At 38.3% G+C, this 15,960-nt stretch overlaps 2 protein-coding genes across 5 annotated transcripts in view; one reads left to right on the top strand and one right to left on the bottom strand.

Annotated features, from left to right (window-relative positions):
- Positions 1-11,226, top strand: part of cpeb3 (cytoplasmic polyadenylation element binding protein 3) — a 45,822-nt gene extending 34,596 nt beyond the window's left edge. For all 4 annotated transcript variants that reach the window (XM_015008034.2, XM_015008035.2, XM_088013208.1 and 1 more), the window contains 4 exons: positions 2,913-3,031; positions 3,755-3,869; positions 5,162-5,343; positions 6,441-11,226. In XM_015008034.2, coding sequence (XP_014863520.1) covers positions 2,913-3,031; positions 3,755-3,869; positions 5,162-5,343; positions 6,441-6,668 — 644 coding nt within the window. In that variant the 3' untranslated portion in view covers positions 6,669-11,226. The remainder of the gene's footprint in view (positions 1-2,912; positions 3,032-3,754; positions 3,870-5,161; positions 5,344-6,440) is intronic.
- A 1,228-nt stretch (positions 11,227-12,454) lies between these two features.
- The window catches only part of btaf1 (B-TFIID TATA-box binding protein associated factor 1), a 29,578-nt gene continuing 26,072 nt past the window's right edge, over positions 12,455-15,960 (bottom strand). The window contains exons 34-38 of the mRNA XM_015008020.2: positions 15,453-15,605; positions 15,169-15,380; positions 14,533-14,692; positions 13,792-13,962; positions 12,455-13,255 (exon numbers count right to left, since the gene is read on the bottom strand). Coding sequence (XP_014863506.2) covers positions 13,106-13,255; positions 13,792-13,962; positions 14,533-14,692; positions 15,169-15,380; positions 15,453-15,605 — 846 coding nt within the window. The 3' untranslated portion in view covers positions 12,455-13,105. The remainder of the gene's footprint in view (positions 13,256-13,791; positions 13,963-14,532; positions 14,693-15,168; positions 15,381-15,452; positions 15,606-15,960) is intronic.

The following is a 15,960-nucleotide window of genomic DNA, read 5'->3' as shown; positions in this document are numbered from 1 at the left end:
CCGGCCGATGATGAGGCAGCTTTCCGGTGTGTGAACCCAATTAGCAGAGGGATTATTTGGATGTTTAAAGCAGCTGGTAGCGGTTTGTGTTTTAGCCCTGCTGTGTAAATAATGGTTTTAATTAATTAGATCCTTTTGGATTATTGTAAACGTTTAATAGAGCTGAGGATTGTCCTTAAAGTTCTGGATATGTACAGAAATAATTCAATTAAATATCAGATTCTGTCAGATGTAGAAATCTAATTTCCTTTCTTCTTCACTTCCTTTCTTTCTGCCATCCTTCCTTCCTTTACTCCTTCGTGTATTCATGCTTCCTTCCTTCCTTTTTATTCAAATCTGTCATTCATTTCTTCCATCCTTCTCGTGTCCTTTTGTCCTCCCTTCCTGTCTTCTTTCATTCTTTCCTATCCTCCTTTCTTCCTCCCTCCCTTTTCTTTTTGTATTTCCTTCCTTTCTGAATCTGAATGTTTTCTCCGCTCTTTTTCTTTTCTCGCCTCACTTCTTTTTTTTTTCTCGCTTTCTGCTGAGTCAGCCATTTCTTTTTGTCGCCTCCTTTTCTCTGTTCGTCTCAACGTTAGCAGCTCCACTCAGGAAGGGATGAAATCAAAAATAAATGATAAAAAAAAAAGACAGCATCATTTTTAAGCTCCTCCATTTTTGCACATTCTGTGTGTGTCCGTCCGTCCGTCCGTCCGTCCTCTGGCCGCCGGGCGACACGCCGGGATCAGCCAATAAGATCACTTCTTATTCCCGTGACACATAAACGCCAACGGGAAAGAACAGCTGACGCACCAACAGCTGCTGCTCTTTAACCAGATCAGTTTCAGGGTTCATTTAAGTGCTTAAAATCCTTAAAATTTTTCAAGGTTTGGAAAGTCCTTGATATTCTAACTGAAATTTTGTAATAAAATTCAATGTAACATTTGATTAAAAGCCTAAATTTGTAAAGCTTTTACAGTAGAAACCAGATTATTTTCACAGCTACGACTACCGTTTATTTTTATTATCATGTATCTTGATAATTAATCAGTTAATCATCAGCAGTTTTTATTTTTGCCTTTTTCATGCAATATTAGAAATACATCTGCTTACTATTTTTGGATAAACTAATTAATAGTCGGTCAGTAAAAGGTGCCTAAAAGTAGATTTGGCTAAACATAAATACAGACAAAGGTTTTTTTTTGTTTTTTTTTATCTTAAATGCAACATTTGTTTGTTTTTTGCAGTTTTGGTTTAATTCCTGCTCTGATTGTGTTGCTCTTTCAGCAAACTGGCTTTTTTTGAGTCTCTATACTCCAGTTGACTATTAATCGATTACTTAATTGTTGTTTTAATTTAGTTTGCTTTATTCCTACTGTTGAATGTAGAATAGAAACACAAAACGTTAATTAATAAATGGTATCATGTAATTGTGAATTTAAACAGTTTTTAGTTCATTTGTATTGTTTTTGATGGAAAAATGTGAAAACTTGCTTCATAAATGCTGAATTTTACTGTGGATAAAGTACGAACCCTGCTGACGATGTAAAAATGTGGTTTTCAGTTTTTCTAGTTCTGGATTAGGATGAAATTGAGAAAATATACTATAAACTAGACATGGGTCAGGAGGAGATTAGATGGTAATTTACCAATTTTAATGAAGAGGAACAAAATGACATTGTGAATAAAAGAAGCGGAAGATATAAATGTTTAGTTTTTATCCATTTCCACTGATGTTTACATCTCAGCTGAATCTTTGTCTTTTTTTGGTGCCTCTAATTCGTTAGATGGATGTTGAATCGGTTTTCTGTCGCTCTGACCTTGAAGGAGGTCTCTGCTCTCGGCATTAAATGATGCAGAAAGTCTGAGAAAGTTTCTCTTTTTTCTTTCCTGCACAAAACCCCGTCACTCAGTGCGTTAGGCTGCTAAATATTGAACGGTTCCCCTGAGGAGCAAAACACAAAACATGACTGTGTGCTTTTGGTCTAGTGAAAATATCTTACAACACATGAAATGAGACAAAACTAACTTAAAAGTAACTTTTCAGCACAATATAGGAATGTATTTACTGCCATTAATTCCTTAAGATGGATGAAAAAAGTGCTGGTACCCTTACACCAAGTCAAAATAAAGCGAGAATAAAGTCATGTTATCAGACTGTTGCAATAATACCAGAAGAAAGTTGTTGTTACATGAATTAAGTCACAGTAATACTAGAATAAAGTCCTAATAACACAAGAATAGTCATAGAAGTCACATTATTATGAGAATAAAGTCATAATATTACTAGTATAAAGTTGTAATAATACAAAAAAGTTGTAATATTACAAGAATAAATTTGTACTACAAAAAGTAATGAGTATAAAGTTGTAATACAAGAAAATATTCATATCACAAGAATTAAGTTGTAATATAAGAATAAAGTCCCTAATCTCGTGAGAATAAAGTCATAGTTCTTCAAGAATAAAATCGTACAACAAGGCAAATTATCAGAATAAATTGTAATAATACGAGAATAAAAGTGTACAACAAAAAGTCATGATGATATGAGAATAAAGTCGTATGACAGTCAGAGTAAAGCTGTAAAATTAGCAGAAATAAGTAGTAATTTTATTATAACTCCTACATGAAAAATACTAATTTAAAATAAGGAATGGCAGATTATTTATTTTATAACAAGACATTTTTCCAATGTTAAAAGTGAAATAATCTGCCAGTGGATCTAAACTTTTTCATCAATATTAAGGAATTATTTACTTAAACTCAAAGTTTACTTCTAAATTAGTTTTGTCTTATTTCAAGTGTATTTGCTCTAGAAACTAGACTTTATGTTTTTGCCTGCACTTATTCGCTGGAACTGTTAAATTGTTTGAATATATGATTATTTTTATTTCCTCTGGAGGTCATATTTCCTGAAAATCAATTTCTTCCAGGTTACGCCTTCCTGCTTTTCCAGGAAGAGGCTTCAGTCCAGGCGCTGATCGACGCCTGCATTGAGGAGGACGGGAAGCTCTACCTGTGTGTGTCCAGTCCCACCATCAAGGACAAACCAGTGAGTGTTACTGGTTCTCTGGCAGATTATTTCACCTGCAACAAGACATTTTTTCCTAGTTGTTAATCTGCCTGGGGAACAAATATTTTTCACCAATATTAAGGAATTGTTGACTTAAACTGAGCAGTTAAATTAGTTTTGTCTAATTTACTGGTGTTAAGTTTTTGAACTGGGGACCAAAACTTGCAAATTTAAGCTACTGGTGGTTCACAAAATTTGTTAAATTAAAAATGCAAAAATTAGTTCAGTTTTGTTTTTTATTCAACAATAAACTATAATTTTATGAAATCTATATATTATTTAAAAAGTAAACAGGGCTTCAAACTGTGGCCTTATTAAAAAGATAAAAGACAATTTTCACATTTTTGGGGCGTCGATTGTTTTCTGACATTCTTGTGATCAGGGGCCAAACAAAATGATTTCAAGGGCCACAAATGGCCCCCAGGCCACACTTTGGACTCCCCTGGTCTAATTTCTAGTTTCAAGCGTACTAAGAAATTTGTACTAGAAAGAAAACGATAAATACTTGGTAAGATTTTTGTTTTTGCAGTGTACTGATGATAATCTGAGGCTGATTCGTTAACAGATTAAATATTCACTTCCTGCCCATTTTCTCCGTATCACACAGCTTCATGCTAACTCTGTAGCGCTTTTCCTCGCCTATATTTCAGCTTTAGCTGAAATATTTTCCATTTTGTTTATTTTTTTCTTGTTTTTCTGCAGGTCCAGATCCGTCCCTGGAACCTGAGCGACAGCGACTTCGTCATGGACGGCTCCCAGCCTCTGGATCCGCGCAAAACCATCTTCGTTGGAGGGGTTCCCCGGCCCCTGCGTGCAGGTAGCCCTCCGTTATGAATCCTGCAGCTTCTGCCCCTTAAAGCCTCCAAATGCGCTTCATAAGGTGAACCGCAGCCGGAGGCGGTAATGAAGCATCTCCCGGTGAGAAAGCAATCCTTGTCTTGGGTTCCCAGGAGGGCGACCCAGAGGTCAACGCGTTAGGAATTCATGAGCTAATGGAAGGTTGAGCCTTTCTCTTAGCGGGATTAGCATCGCTAGCTTGTCTGCAATCTGACCCCCAGATAATTACCCCCAGCAGGTTGAAACTGCTGCTGCTGCTGTTAGTGGGAGACAGGGTGGGAAATTTTGTTAAATTTTAGAAAGAGGAAATCAGTCAACTACTAATAATAAAACTGGATGTTTTTGTCCCTCTTAATCATTAAAGCTGCATTGCCTAACTTCTACAAAATAGTTTTGTTGAAACTGTCACCATATTGTGACAGTTTAATATGAGAGTCCAAACTAGAAGCAACCAATCAGAGCCAGAAGGCGGGTCTTAGTGCTGTCAATCATCACCCGAGCCCCTGTCATAAATGCTAAGGCTAGTTAGCCTACTGATGACAGCAGATAAACCGTTTTCCTGCAACATTAAGTGGTTTCTCCGCCATTACCACATTTAACAAGTCCAGGATCTGAGGTTGATTGGCAGCGATAAGCCCCGCCTCCTGGCTCTGATTGGTTGTTTTTGGTTTGGTCTGTTTCTTATTAAACTGTCAAGACATGGAGACAGTTTTAACAAATATGTAAAACCAAACTCTTGATAATATCAGAATAAAGTTTAATATCATGAGATATAAGCCAGAACGTGTGGATCAACCCAGAATATTATGAAAATAAAGTCGAAATAATACAAGAATAAAGCAGTAACATTAGGAGAATTATGTAGTAATTTTGTAATTACTCCTACATGAAAAATAAAAACTTAAAATAAGGAATGGTTGTTTTTTTTTCACTTAAAACACATTTTTGTCATGTTGTAAGTTAAATAATCTGCTGGTAGAATTTTTTTTTTTTCCAATCAATATTAAGGAATTATTGACTTAGAAAAGCTCCTCTATTTCGCTGAAAAGTTACTTGTAAGTTTGATTTCTCTCATTTTAAGTGTAATAAGATATTTGCACTTGAAACTAGACCAAAAATATTTGGCCAGATTTTTGTTTTTACAGTGTACGCTTGCATGTTTTGGCTGAAGCTCTAAAAGTATTTGTAATACAGATTTTTAGTATTTTTGCAGTGTATTGTAGAAGAAACCCAGTCTTATTTTTGGCTCCGTGTTTTCCTCTCGTCTTCCAGTGGAGCTAGCGATGATAATGGATCGGCTGTATGGAGGCGTTTGCTACGCCGGCATCGACACGGACCCGGAGCTGAAATATCCGAAGGGAGCCGGGCGCGTGGCGTTCTCCAACCAGCAGAGCTACATCGCCGCCATCAGCGCCCGCTTTGTCCAGCTGCAGCACAACGACATCGACAAAAGGGTGAGCGAGTTCACCAGAGAGAGAGACGTTAGCGCTGCCAGAGTAACTGGTTACATTTACTCAGTTACTTGAGTAACTTTTTTTGAAAAAATGTGCTTAACTAGTTACTACGCAATTGTGATTATGAAGTATTTCTATCACACCTGCAGTTTCATGATTTTAGTGAGAAACTGATTTGGAAAAAATATTTTTTTTGCCTGATTTTGTTATTTTTTGTTACTTATATGAATTATTGTAATTTTAAAATATCAACATTTCCACTTTAAATTTTGGTCCGTCTGATGATGTATGATTGATAATTTGATCAGTTACTCAGTACTTGAGTAGATTTTTTACCAAATACTCTGTTAAGTATATTTATTTCCTGCTCTGCCAGAAGCTTCTCTGCAGCCTACAGAACCGGAAGGCCCGGCCCGGCTGTGTAATCACTCTGCATCTCAACAGATGTTTCAGGTTGCAGACACATAGAGCCGGTTTAATTATAGTAGTTCCCCATGCGTGAATGTCCAGCTGCGCCACAGCTCCCTTATTTTAGGCGCACCGGCCGATTGAGACCGAGACAGACTGGGCGTCAGCCAGGAGGGCGGGCCGGCCCAGTCCAGTCGGGTCCAGCCCACCTCAGCTAACGTCGTTTATCTTCAGTTGGGGGCGGCAAGGGCTTTATTATGAACACAAGTCTTGCACAATAACAGCAATTAGGGGAGAAAACTGCCAAAACACGACATCTGATCATGTGTTTTTGGTCTGGATTCTATCGCAGATAAATAAGACAAAAGTAACTGAAAAGCAGCTTTTCAGCAAGAGATGGGAACTTGTTTTAAATCAGCAATTCCTTATAATTGATTGAAAATGTGTCTTTTCCTTGTTCATGTGAGTAATTTTATCCTGCTATCATGTTCGAAAAAGAATAAAAGCTCTTATATCTTGCTATCTTGTAAGTTATTTTTCTCTGATTTAAAATGTAGTAAGTTGGGCCAAAATTACTTGATAATATTTTGTATTTTTGCAGTAATCTTGTGACCATAATTTTTATTTTTTTGTTGATTTTGCCAGGACTTGTTGAACTCTTGATGACCTCTCTGCGTCTCCCCCTACAGGTGGAGGTGAAGCCGTACGTCCTGGACGACCAGATGTGCGACGAGTGCCAGGGCGCGCGCTGCGGCGGCAAGTTCGCCCCGTTCTTCTGTGCCAACGTCACCTGCCTGCAGTACTACTGCGAGTTCTGCTGGGCCAGCATCCACTCCCGGGCCGGCCGCGAGTTCCACAAGCCGCTGGTGAAGGAGGGCGGCGACCGCCCTCGACACGTCTCCTTCCGCTGGAGCTGAGGGCGGCGGGCCAGCGGGGTCAGCGGGGGGTCACGGATCTGCACTATCCTCAACCCAGACGAAGAAGAAGAAATGACAACAGCTCCCGCCGGCTTCACCCGACATGGAAAAAATGCGAAACGGATCAGATTCTCGGTTCTGAACTCGTTGTCAAAGCTTTGTGGGGAGGAAAAACTCCACCAGCTTACAATTTGCACTTTGGCACAAAGTCTCACTATAAAACACACACATACACACGTACACACACACGGGACGGTTCGGTATGTCCCCCCTCGGGACCGCTCACGTATTTAAAAATACACATAGCTCTATTTTTTTTGTACTTATCTAGACGTTAAATAGATGGTTTAAATTTTATGCAAAAGGAGCATGCACTTACTTTGAAACAACTGTAGTTACGTCGCCCCTAGTTAAAATCATAAAGAAGAATAAATAAATAAAAAAACTACCAAAGGCTAATTGAATAAATGCAGAAGTTAGGCGGCATCAGATGTAGCAACAATTACCAGCTCTGAAGACAACTGATATATTCTCTGTAAATGTTCATACCTCACAATCAGATTAGTTTGCGTTCGATATCTAGGTCTTTATTTTTATAATAACATAATTTTTTTTGTGTAATGTAAATGTAACTGCTGCGGGAGCTTTGCTGCTAAATCCCATGGTATGAACAGATAACTTAAGTACTTTATTTTATTTTCCCAGCGAGGAATTCAGAAGCAGCCGGTGTTTCAGGACGACGAGTTGTCTCAGGCAATGATGGCCGACGTTTTGAGGTCAGGGGTCGCCCCTAACTGCATGTTCTAGTCAGGCTACTGCATGCAAAACACTTTTTCAGTATCATGTCTGCAGGTTTTTGTTTTTATTTTGATTCTGGCCATGTTTTGCACAACGCACTGCAAGCCGTGTTACACCCTGCTGAAGGACTCGCACATCAGATCACTGAAAATTTGATGGTGTTTTACTGGGATTTTATAAAATTAGAGCAATGGAAAGTAATTTATGTAGTAGAGGAAATTTGCAAATTAAAAATCTCAATAGGTGAACAATGGAATATACTCCGGCCCCCAGATATCTGAATATTTCTTTTTGCAGAAACAGAAAATCTTACCAAGTATTTTTGGTCTTACTTAAAATAAGAAAAAAAAAACTTACAAGTAACTTTTAAACAATAAACAGGGTCTTGTTTTAAATAAATATACATTAATATTGATGAGGAATGTTGGATTTTTTTTTTCCACAACAAGACATTTTTCTCGTTAAAAGTGAAACAATCTGCCAGTGGAACTAGAACTGGGTTGCTAGGTAACGGGCTGGGCTTGGCTGGCGTTGCTAGGTAACGGTGCAGGGGCCGTTGTTAGTCAAATAATCTGCCAATATAACTAGCACTTTTTGACCAATATTAAGGAATTATTTACTTTAAACAAGTCTCTATATCTTGTTGAAAAATTACTTGTAAATTATATTTTGTCACTAGAAACTGGAGCAAAAATACTTGGCAAGATTTGGTGGTGTTGCAGTGTGCTACTTTTTAGTGCATCTCTCAGATTTTCACATTTAGATTGAACACTTGCACTGCACTGAAATAAAAAAAATGGATTGATAGCGATATCAAAATTAATATTGGATTTATGTCCAGTAACCAATATTTACCACTGGTTATTGGACCAATATTTATGATATTACATCATAAATATTTCTCTACCGTTTTGACACCAGTAAAAAAAAATAGCCAAAACCAAATGTCAGTAAGATGAAAATAAATATCAACTTTTTTTAATTTATTGAGCCGATATCAATATGTTTAATTAATTTGAGGCCTGAAATAAAATTACAAACAGCTGGATGCTAATATTTAGGTAAAACTGGATTTTATTCAGGGAAATCAAAGTAAAGATGGCGACGTTTGTTCTAAAACTTTCTTCCCGCTTCAGCTTGCGGTACTTTCTGTTGATCAATCACATAAAAATCCCATTAAAACACATTAAAGTGCGTGATTTTGGTGCAAGGAAAATATGAAAAAAGTTAAAGCGCTGTGAATACTTTTCGCACGACGCTGTACGTTTAAACTGGACGGGAACAGGTAACCATAGCAACGCCGCGCGAGCAGATCAGGACGACGGCGGTTTTTAAACTATTACTCACAAATGAAGTGTAGGACTACAATTAAAACCTGTAATAGGTGAAGTACTTTATTTGCGGTGATTGTTGATTATAATTGTGCAATTTTCTTTCTTTTTACTTTTTTTATACTGTACGTAGTTAGATCTGCCTAGAACTGTGATTCGCTTTAACTGTCATCAGTGTCCGACATAGAAGTCCTGTGAAACTTCATAAACTAGCTAGCATATGCACACGTATATCCGTTGGTTATATAAATGTAAAATATTCTCACTGATTCACGTCTGGATACACACGAACACACACCTGGGACGGAAGGTTTTCAGGCCAAAAACGTCGAATCTGACCTGAAGAAAAGACAAAAATGTGAGCGGGGTTAAATAAAAAAAAAAACGAACACGTAAAACTATATTGTTCACGCACGCAAAACTTTATTGTTCGTTCCAACTCTTGACAAAAGCGTTTTTACGTCACAACGCAACCAAAGAGCTCACTTGTTTGTCTTTTTTATTTTTATTTTGGAGAGTGATTAAGCAGAAAAAACCCCATAAAGCTACTGGAGATCTGAGATTGATAAACTGAGCCCTTACACATGCTGATATATTTTTTTAAAAATGGGAAAAATGGCGGAGATGAAGATGTGTGACGCAATCACCAGATTTTTAATAGTTTTTTTTTTTGTCTCCTGCAAAGCTTGAAGTACCGGACCTGCTAAATAAATGAAATAAAAATAAAGGTGGACATTATATATTTTTGGGTTCTATTAAAAGCTGAAAAAAATGATGATGGTGACGGAAACTGTGTGTGTGTGTAACTGTTTTCAGTCGTAAACTGTTTTTCCTGCTTTTGTGTTTCTGTTTAAGAAAAACTAATTGGACCTGAGCAGAAGAGATATTATTCCTGATGAATAATGAGTGAATTCTGGGGAGAGTTTTTATTTTTTCAAACATTTCTTTGCCCCCTTTTTACCCAGTTTTCTATTCTTTATGATTATTTTTATTATTTTTTCTGTATTTGTTGTGCACTACACTTTGTATCTGAAAACAGTTTGCAACAGTCAGCAGTTTTTTTTTTTTTTTGAAAGACTGATTTAAAAAAAATCCTTTGCAATACCTCAGTTTTGACATATATTAGGAGAGAAACATATTTTCTAAGTTTATTCAGATGGACAAATATATATTAATTTAATTCTTCAAGAGAGATGATTTTTTATGTTTTTATTTTAAGAATTTATTTTTTTTAAAGAGTTAATGAAGGAGCTAAAGCTTTATAACTAATATAATGATGTTTGTAGTGATAGTAGGCTCTACTTTACTGGTTTAGAAGCAGGATTCCCACTGGTTTAATTGGTTGAGAGAGCAGAAAGCTCAAATATCAGGTGCTCTGAGAAGAAATTAAAGCAGATTCCCAACCTTTTTTATATTTATAACCAATCATCTATGCTGACCAGAGTTGTGAAAGAGATCTTCTGTTCGTTATTTTTTTTTAAGAGAAGTTTTTTATGTTTCCTAAAAGTATGTGCTCTCGTTTTTTTCTTTTTGTTTTGTAAAAAAAATAAAAATAGAAGAGAATAAATAAAAAAAAAATAGCAAAAAAAAAAGAAAGAATTGATTTGCTGTCCTGACGTAGTTGGGAGAAACAAAAAGACTTCTGAAAGTCACTGGACACAGAAAAAGAGAAGAATGTTATTTTTAACACTAAACACACAAATGTTTTCACCTGTAGCTTGATTGAAAGCCCCCAAGGTGCATCAATTTGACTGGTGGCCTTTCTGTTCACGCGAGACTTGAATTAGCCCCGCCCCCTTCCTCCTTTTTAAGGCTAACAACCTTGATTCTTTGTCGTAATGTGCAATACTCTGTTTGTACCGTTTGTAGAAAAGAAGAAAATGAGAAAAAGAGGCATAAAATCTTATTGCGAAATTATTTTCATTGCAAGCGTTGTGATCCACTAAAATCATTTTCTACTGTGTATTTACCTACTCTACCTGCTAGTACCTTCCAGTAGTAATGTAGCCTTTGTACTGAGAAATTTTCTTTTTCTTTTTTTAAGAGTTTTGCAGAAAAAAAAAGGAATTCAAACATATTTACATTTTTTTTATTTCATATATTTCTTTACAAACTTCATATCTGGTCATGTCATTAATATTATTTTGTATTTTTACTTTGAATAAATTAATTTTATTATGCTAATTCTTAATTTTATTTTTTTTGGGAAGCTGAAAAATCCCTTTGTATTATTGTTACTAAACTGTCTTGTTTCTTGAAATGCTGAGCTTTATGTGTTAACTTGCTGATGTTGCTTACATTAGTGTGAAAATGATCTACAAAAGTAAAACAAAAAAATTTAAAGGAAGAGATTGGTGGCTGGTGATGTATTAGTGGTTTATAATGTAAATGAATGAATGGGCAATAAAGGAAAACTGGCAGAAAGTAAATATTTGTGCTGTAATTGAATAAAGCAATACTGAAGTACAAATAAAAAATGTTGCTAATGTTACAAAAACTAAAATATAGAATTATGTAATCAAATTCCTTAAATGTTAAAACATAAATTCAGAGAATAATTTCACATCTTTAAATCTATCTTTTTTTTTAACCGCATCAGTTTGTAGTTTGCTGAATTTACCTGCAAATATATTTGTACAATGAGTCAATGTTCATTGTTTAACGCAGCATAATTCAACAAATATTTATGCCAAAGGGAAATTAAATGCTGTTGTAACTAATATCCAAATATCTTCAAAAAGTCAATGATGTTGGAACTCCAGTAGCAGTCAGTCCTGCAACAAGTCTGAAGAGGCCTCTGACTGAAGATTGTTGCTGTGTGACACAGAGTTAATGAAGGAGCTAAAGCTTTATAACTGATGTTTGTAGTGATAGTAGGGTCTACTTTACTGGTAGACCCTACTATCACATGATGTCATGACCATCATGATGTGCTAGATATCTGGGCAGCTCAGATTACATTTCTATAGTGTCATGTCCTGAATGATGTCATCTGTTGTTGTCTAGCTCTGCTAATCCACCTCATTTGCTTTTGCATCGTAGTTGTACAAAAGTTAAAATATATATATTTCCAGCTGGATGTCATCCAAGACTGTAGGGAATAAAAAGGAAAAAAAGTCTACAAAAAACCCTAATTAAATCTGAAAAAAAAATTACACCTAGTTTTCCAAATTTAAAAAAAAACCTAACACTATAATTAATCATAAATACATATGACAAAATTTGGCCACAAAAGTTAAACCTGGATCTTATTTTCTACTGCTTAAAGCTTAACAAATTTATCTATTTTCTATTATTTTGATTGCTACGTTCACTTCCAGTACAAATTTCTGATATGATCATGTTCTCAAATGTGCAACACTGCCATCTAGCGACCATTGCAGCGCAACTGCAGTGAATGGTGTAAGCCCAATGAATGTAGACAGAGGACAAGTGGTGACATGCCTGCGCTCAGTGTTACAAAGAAAACAATAAAATCTGCAACAATGTTGCTGATATTTCCTCAAAGAAGAAACTTGTGGCTATGTTTTAGTAAGGTAATATTTAAGCACATCTATAATCTCTGTAAAAGACCACATGAAAACTTCTGGCGGGCCGCATTTGGCCCGCGGGCCTCGAGTTTGACATGGCACTCACAAACAGAAAAGAAGGTCAACATTCAAGGTTTTCAGAATTTATTACAATTCCACTATCATAAAGAAAAAGCAGCAGTTAGAGAAATATGTACAAGTCTACAGTTCCTTTTTAAAACACTTTGGGCCAAGTTTTCAGGTACCAGTCTGGGCTCGGCGCCACGGCTCGTCACAGCCACCTGGGTTCCCTTTGTGATCCAAACCGTGTGGGTTTCCATCCGTCAGAGAAGCGCTGACAGGCAGGGCTCAGTTTAAGACTTTGTGACATGTTGCACAAGCAGCTAACACTGAATATCCTCTGGAAGGTGAAGTGCGAAGAGAGCGAGCTCCTGCTGCCACGGATATAAATTAGAGCTATAATTATTATACATGTGCTTGAAAGGTGAGAGCGGCACCCACTGACGACGCAATTCAACACTGGAGATGTTTGTCGCTTGCTCTGGTTTACTGGTCTGTGACGGTCAACGTAAAAAAAAAAAAAAGTTCTGGAAGAGGACCGAGCCTTGGAGAAGCTCTGTTCCTCCAGACCTTTCAAATTAAGAGCATTAAAATGTACGAACAGTTCCTGATCTGGTTGTGTTTGCCTTCTACTGTAACCCTGATCCATTTTTATTATTTTCCCCTCCTGGCCAGGTCCTGCTTGGCCTGCAGATGGCTGAACGGAGTCCTAACAGTGCTAGTGCAATGAGTTCATGAAGCTGTCCAGGTTGTACTCCGAGTCGTACTGCTGCTGGTCCCACAGCTCCCCAAGTCCGTCCAACACCGACTTTATGGACGCCTTTCCTGAGGTCGATGACGACTGCTCGCCTTTGTCACTCTTGTCATCCTGAAATCATCCAGAAACAAAACCAAAAGGATGAATTAGTCCAAATAACTAGACGATATTCATCTGGACACACAGAGAGACAAACTGGGGAAAGAAACTGACTTGTTTTTGCAAACAGTTTCTGTAGCATCTATCTGAATGGTAAAAGTCGAAACAGTTCATGTCCAGAATATGCGGGCTCTGCAGAGACGAGTCAAAAGTCTCACTTTCTATTCTTGTGTAAGAAATCAACTCGATTTCTTCAGCTGTTGGTGCTACGCATGGCTGTAATAAACAAAGTAGAGGAGTATACATCTCAGAAAAATGGAGTCATCTTCTCCAAGCTAGAGGGTCAGACCAAGAAATTTAGATCTTCATGCCTGTGGTAAGGCACAGACCACCACCAGTGGATGGCAGCATTGTACCGGTCCCATCCCAGCCTGGAGCGACCGGCCGCTCCAGGCTGACAGGCCTCCCCTCCGCACCGGAGGTTTGGACTGTGATTCGCTACATCACATCAGAACTAATTCAGCAAATGTGTTTCCGTCTCCAGTCACCTTGTCCAGAGTGAAGAGGTTGAGCAGCTGGTCTGTGCCCATGCTCTGCAGGTTGGTGTTCTCCTGGTTGATGACGGTGTTGGCGATGCTCATCTTGAATTTCTGCAGTCCCATGATCTTCTCCTCCAGCGTGCCTCGAGTGATCAACCTGTAAACGTTCACCACCCGTTTCTGCACAAGACAGGCGACAGGAAGTGGAAGGTGAGCCTTAGAGGTGACCCATCATCAGGTCAGGACAGGTCAAAGGGCAAAACAAAACATGTTCTTTACAATTTCTGCACAAAATCAATCTTAGATTATGAGATTTTAGCTGTTTTAGGGCATCTTGTCACTTTAAATCCAAATAAGCTGCTACTGGCCACGCCTCCTGACTCAACATTTACACTTACACCTAAAAATCTCTGCAAACATATGAAATTATACAACCATACAACCGTGAAAAGCAGAAGTGGAGCCTCCTGCACAAATAAGACTTCAGCAAGTGGCTCTGAATGGTAACACTTGTCTTTTCCAGCAGCCACTGTACATCGCATACTGCGGTAAAACCAGCTGACCAAACATACTGGAGCTCAGCTTTTGTTGCAAGGCAACATTAACTTATTGTTAAAAAAACAGCTGGGTGTTTTTTTAAGAGCTTAGGGGTTTTTTAGAAGCAGTAAAAACAGAATTGGAAGTACAAATGCCACGTCTCTCCCCTTCCTGATTTTCCATGAGAGGTCATAAAGCGTCCCGCAGCAGTACCTGTCCTATTCTATGGGCGCGGTCCATGGCCTGCAGGTCCCTCATGGGGTTCCAGTCGTGCTCCACAAACACCACAGTGTCTGCGCCGGTGAGGTTCAAACCCAGACCACCGACATGGGTGGTGAGCAGCAGCACATCAATGGAGGGATCGTTGTTAAACCTGAGGAACAGAAAAGACGAAGATCAGCCTTAGTTACAAACCCATCAACAAACAGAGGATGGGTTCTTCTACTTCTATTGATGTAATTTAGCATCAAATGTGTGTCAAACTTATTTTCATTTTGGGTCACATCCCTAATTTTTTGCAATGAAAATCTAATTTTCTGGTGCTAATTTAGAAATATTTGCACTTCTATATGATGTTAAATGTGACTTTTTGTTAGTCGCCACATCGATCACGGATGTAATGCTGAGGCAGCAGTGTTGTAAAAGTAAGAAATACTGCCACCTGCAGGTGGGAGTTAGAATCACTTAAACATGATGCTTGACAATTTTTAAGGGAAATCTGTGTTGATTTTGTTTGGATTTTTGCAGAATTGTGAAAAACTGGAGGCACTGAATGATAAAAAGGTCACATAAAAAGCTGCTGCGGGCCAGATTTGGCCCCAGAGCCTCATGTTTGACACAGTGGCGTACCTGGAGACGATGGAGTGGCGCTGGCCGGCCGGTACGCTGCCGTCCAGCCGCAGGTAGGTGACGGTGGGCAGTTTGGGCTTCAGCAGGTCGTGCTCCACGATGTCCAGCATGCTCTTCAGCTGACAGAAGATGAGGACGCGATGCTGCGCCACCACCGCCTCCGTCCCGCCTTCCGCTCCTCCGCCGCCACCAAGACCACAATCCAGCAGCAGCTGGAGAGCGAGAGCACGTCAGAACCACACCAGCATAAAAAAAGAACAGGCAACGGCGCCTCAGCACGCTACCTGTTTGAGAGCAGAGAGCTTCGGCGCGTGCTGAATGTCGCGCAGGTTGGAGTTCTGACACGCCAGCTGCTCCGTGATGCGTTTGTACTCCGGATGCTGCGGCGTCAGAACCAGGTTCGGGTGGTTGCAGAGCTTCCGCAGGTACTGCAGCGCCTGAAGGACAGGAGGTCAGGTTACAGCGCAGTCACAACAGAAAGCAACACAATGCAGCGGCCAAGTCAAATCTGGAGCAGAAGGAAAATAATGATGGCGATTTGCATTGAAAATTTTACTGGAATATTTTATGGTATAATAAACGTGACGATAACCAATTACTGCTTATTTTTTAGGCTGTTTTTCATTTTATTTTATTTGTTTTTTATGGCTGCATGACAGCAACTGTAGTCACACAAACACTGCACTTGAAAAATATTCCCACTTCTTCAGGACACCAATCACAAAAATAATTGATTTGGATCACTAATCACATATTGACAAATTTATTAATACTTTCACTGGATAAAATAGT

The sequence above is a fragment of the Poecilia mexicana genome, unplaced genomic scaffold, assembly GCF_051168715.1.
Source record: "Poecilia mexicana isolate PSO_F unplaced genomic scaffold, ASM5116871v1 scaffold_15, whole genome shotgun sequence".
NCBI lineage: Eukaryota > Metazoa > Chordata > Actinopteri > Cyprinodontiformes > Poeciliidae > Poecilia > Poecilia mexicana.
The sequence above is the reverse complement of the archived record's forward strand: the minus strand, read 5'-3'. Positions and strand labels throughout refer to the sequence as shown.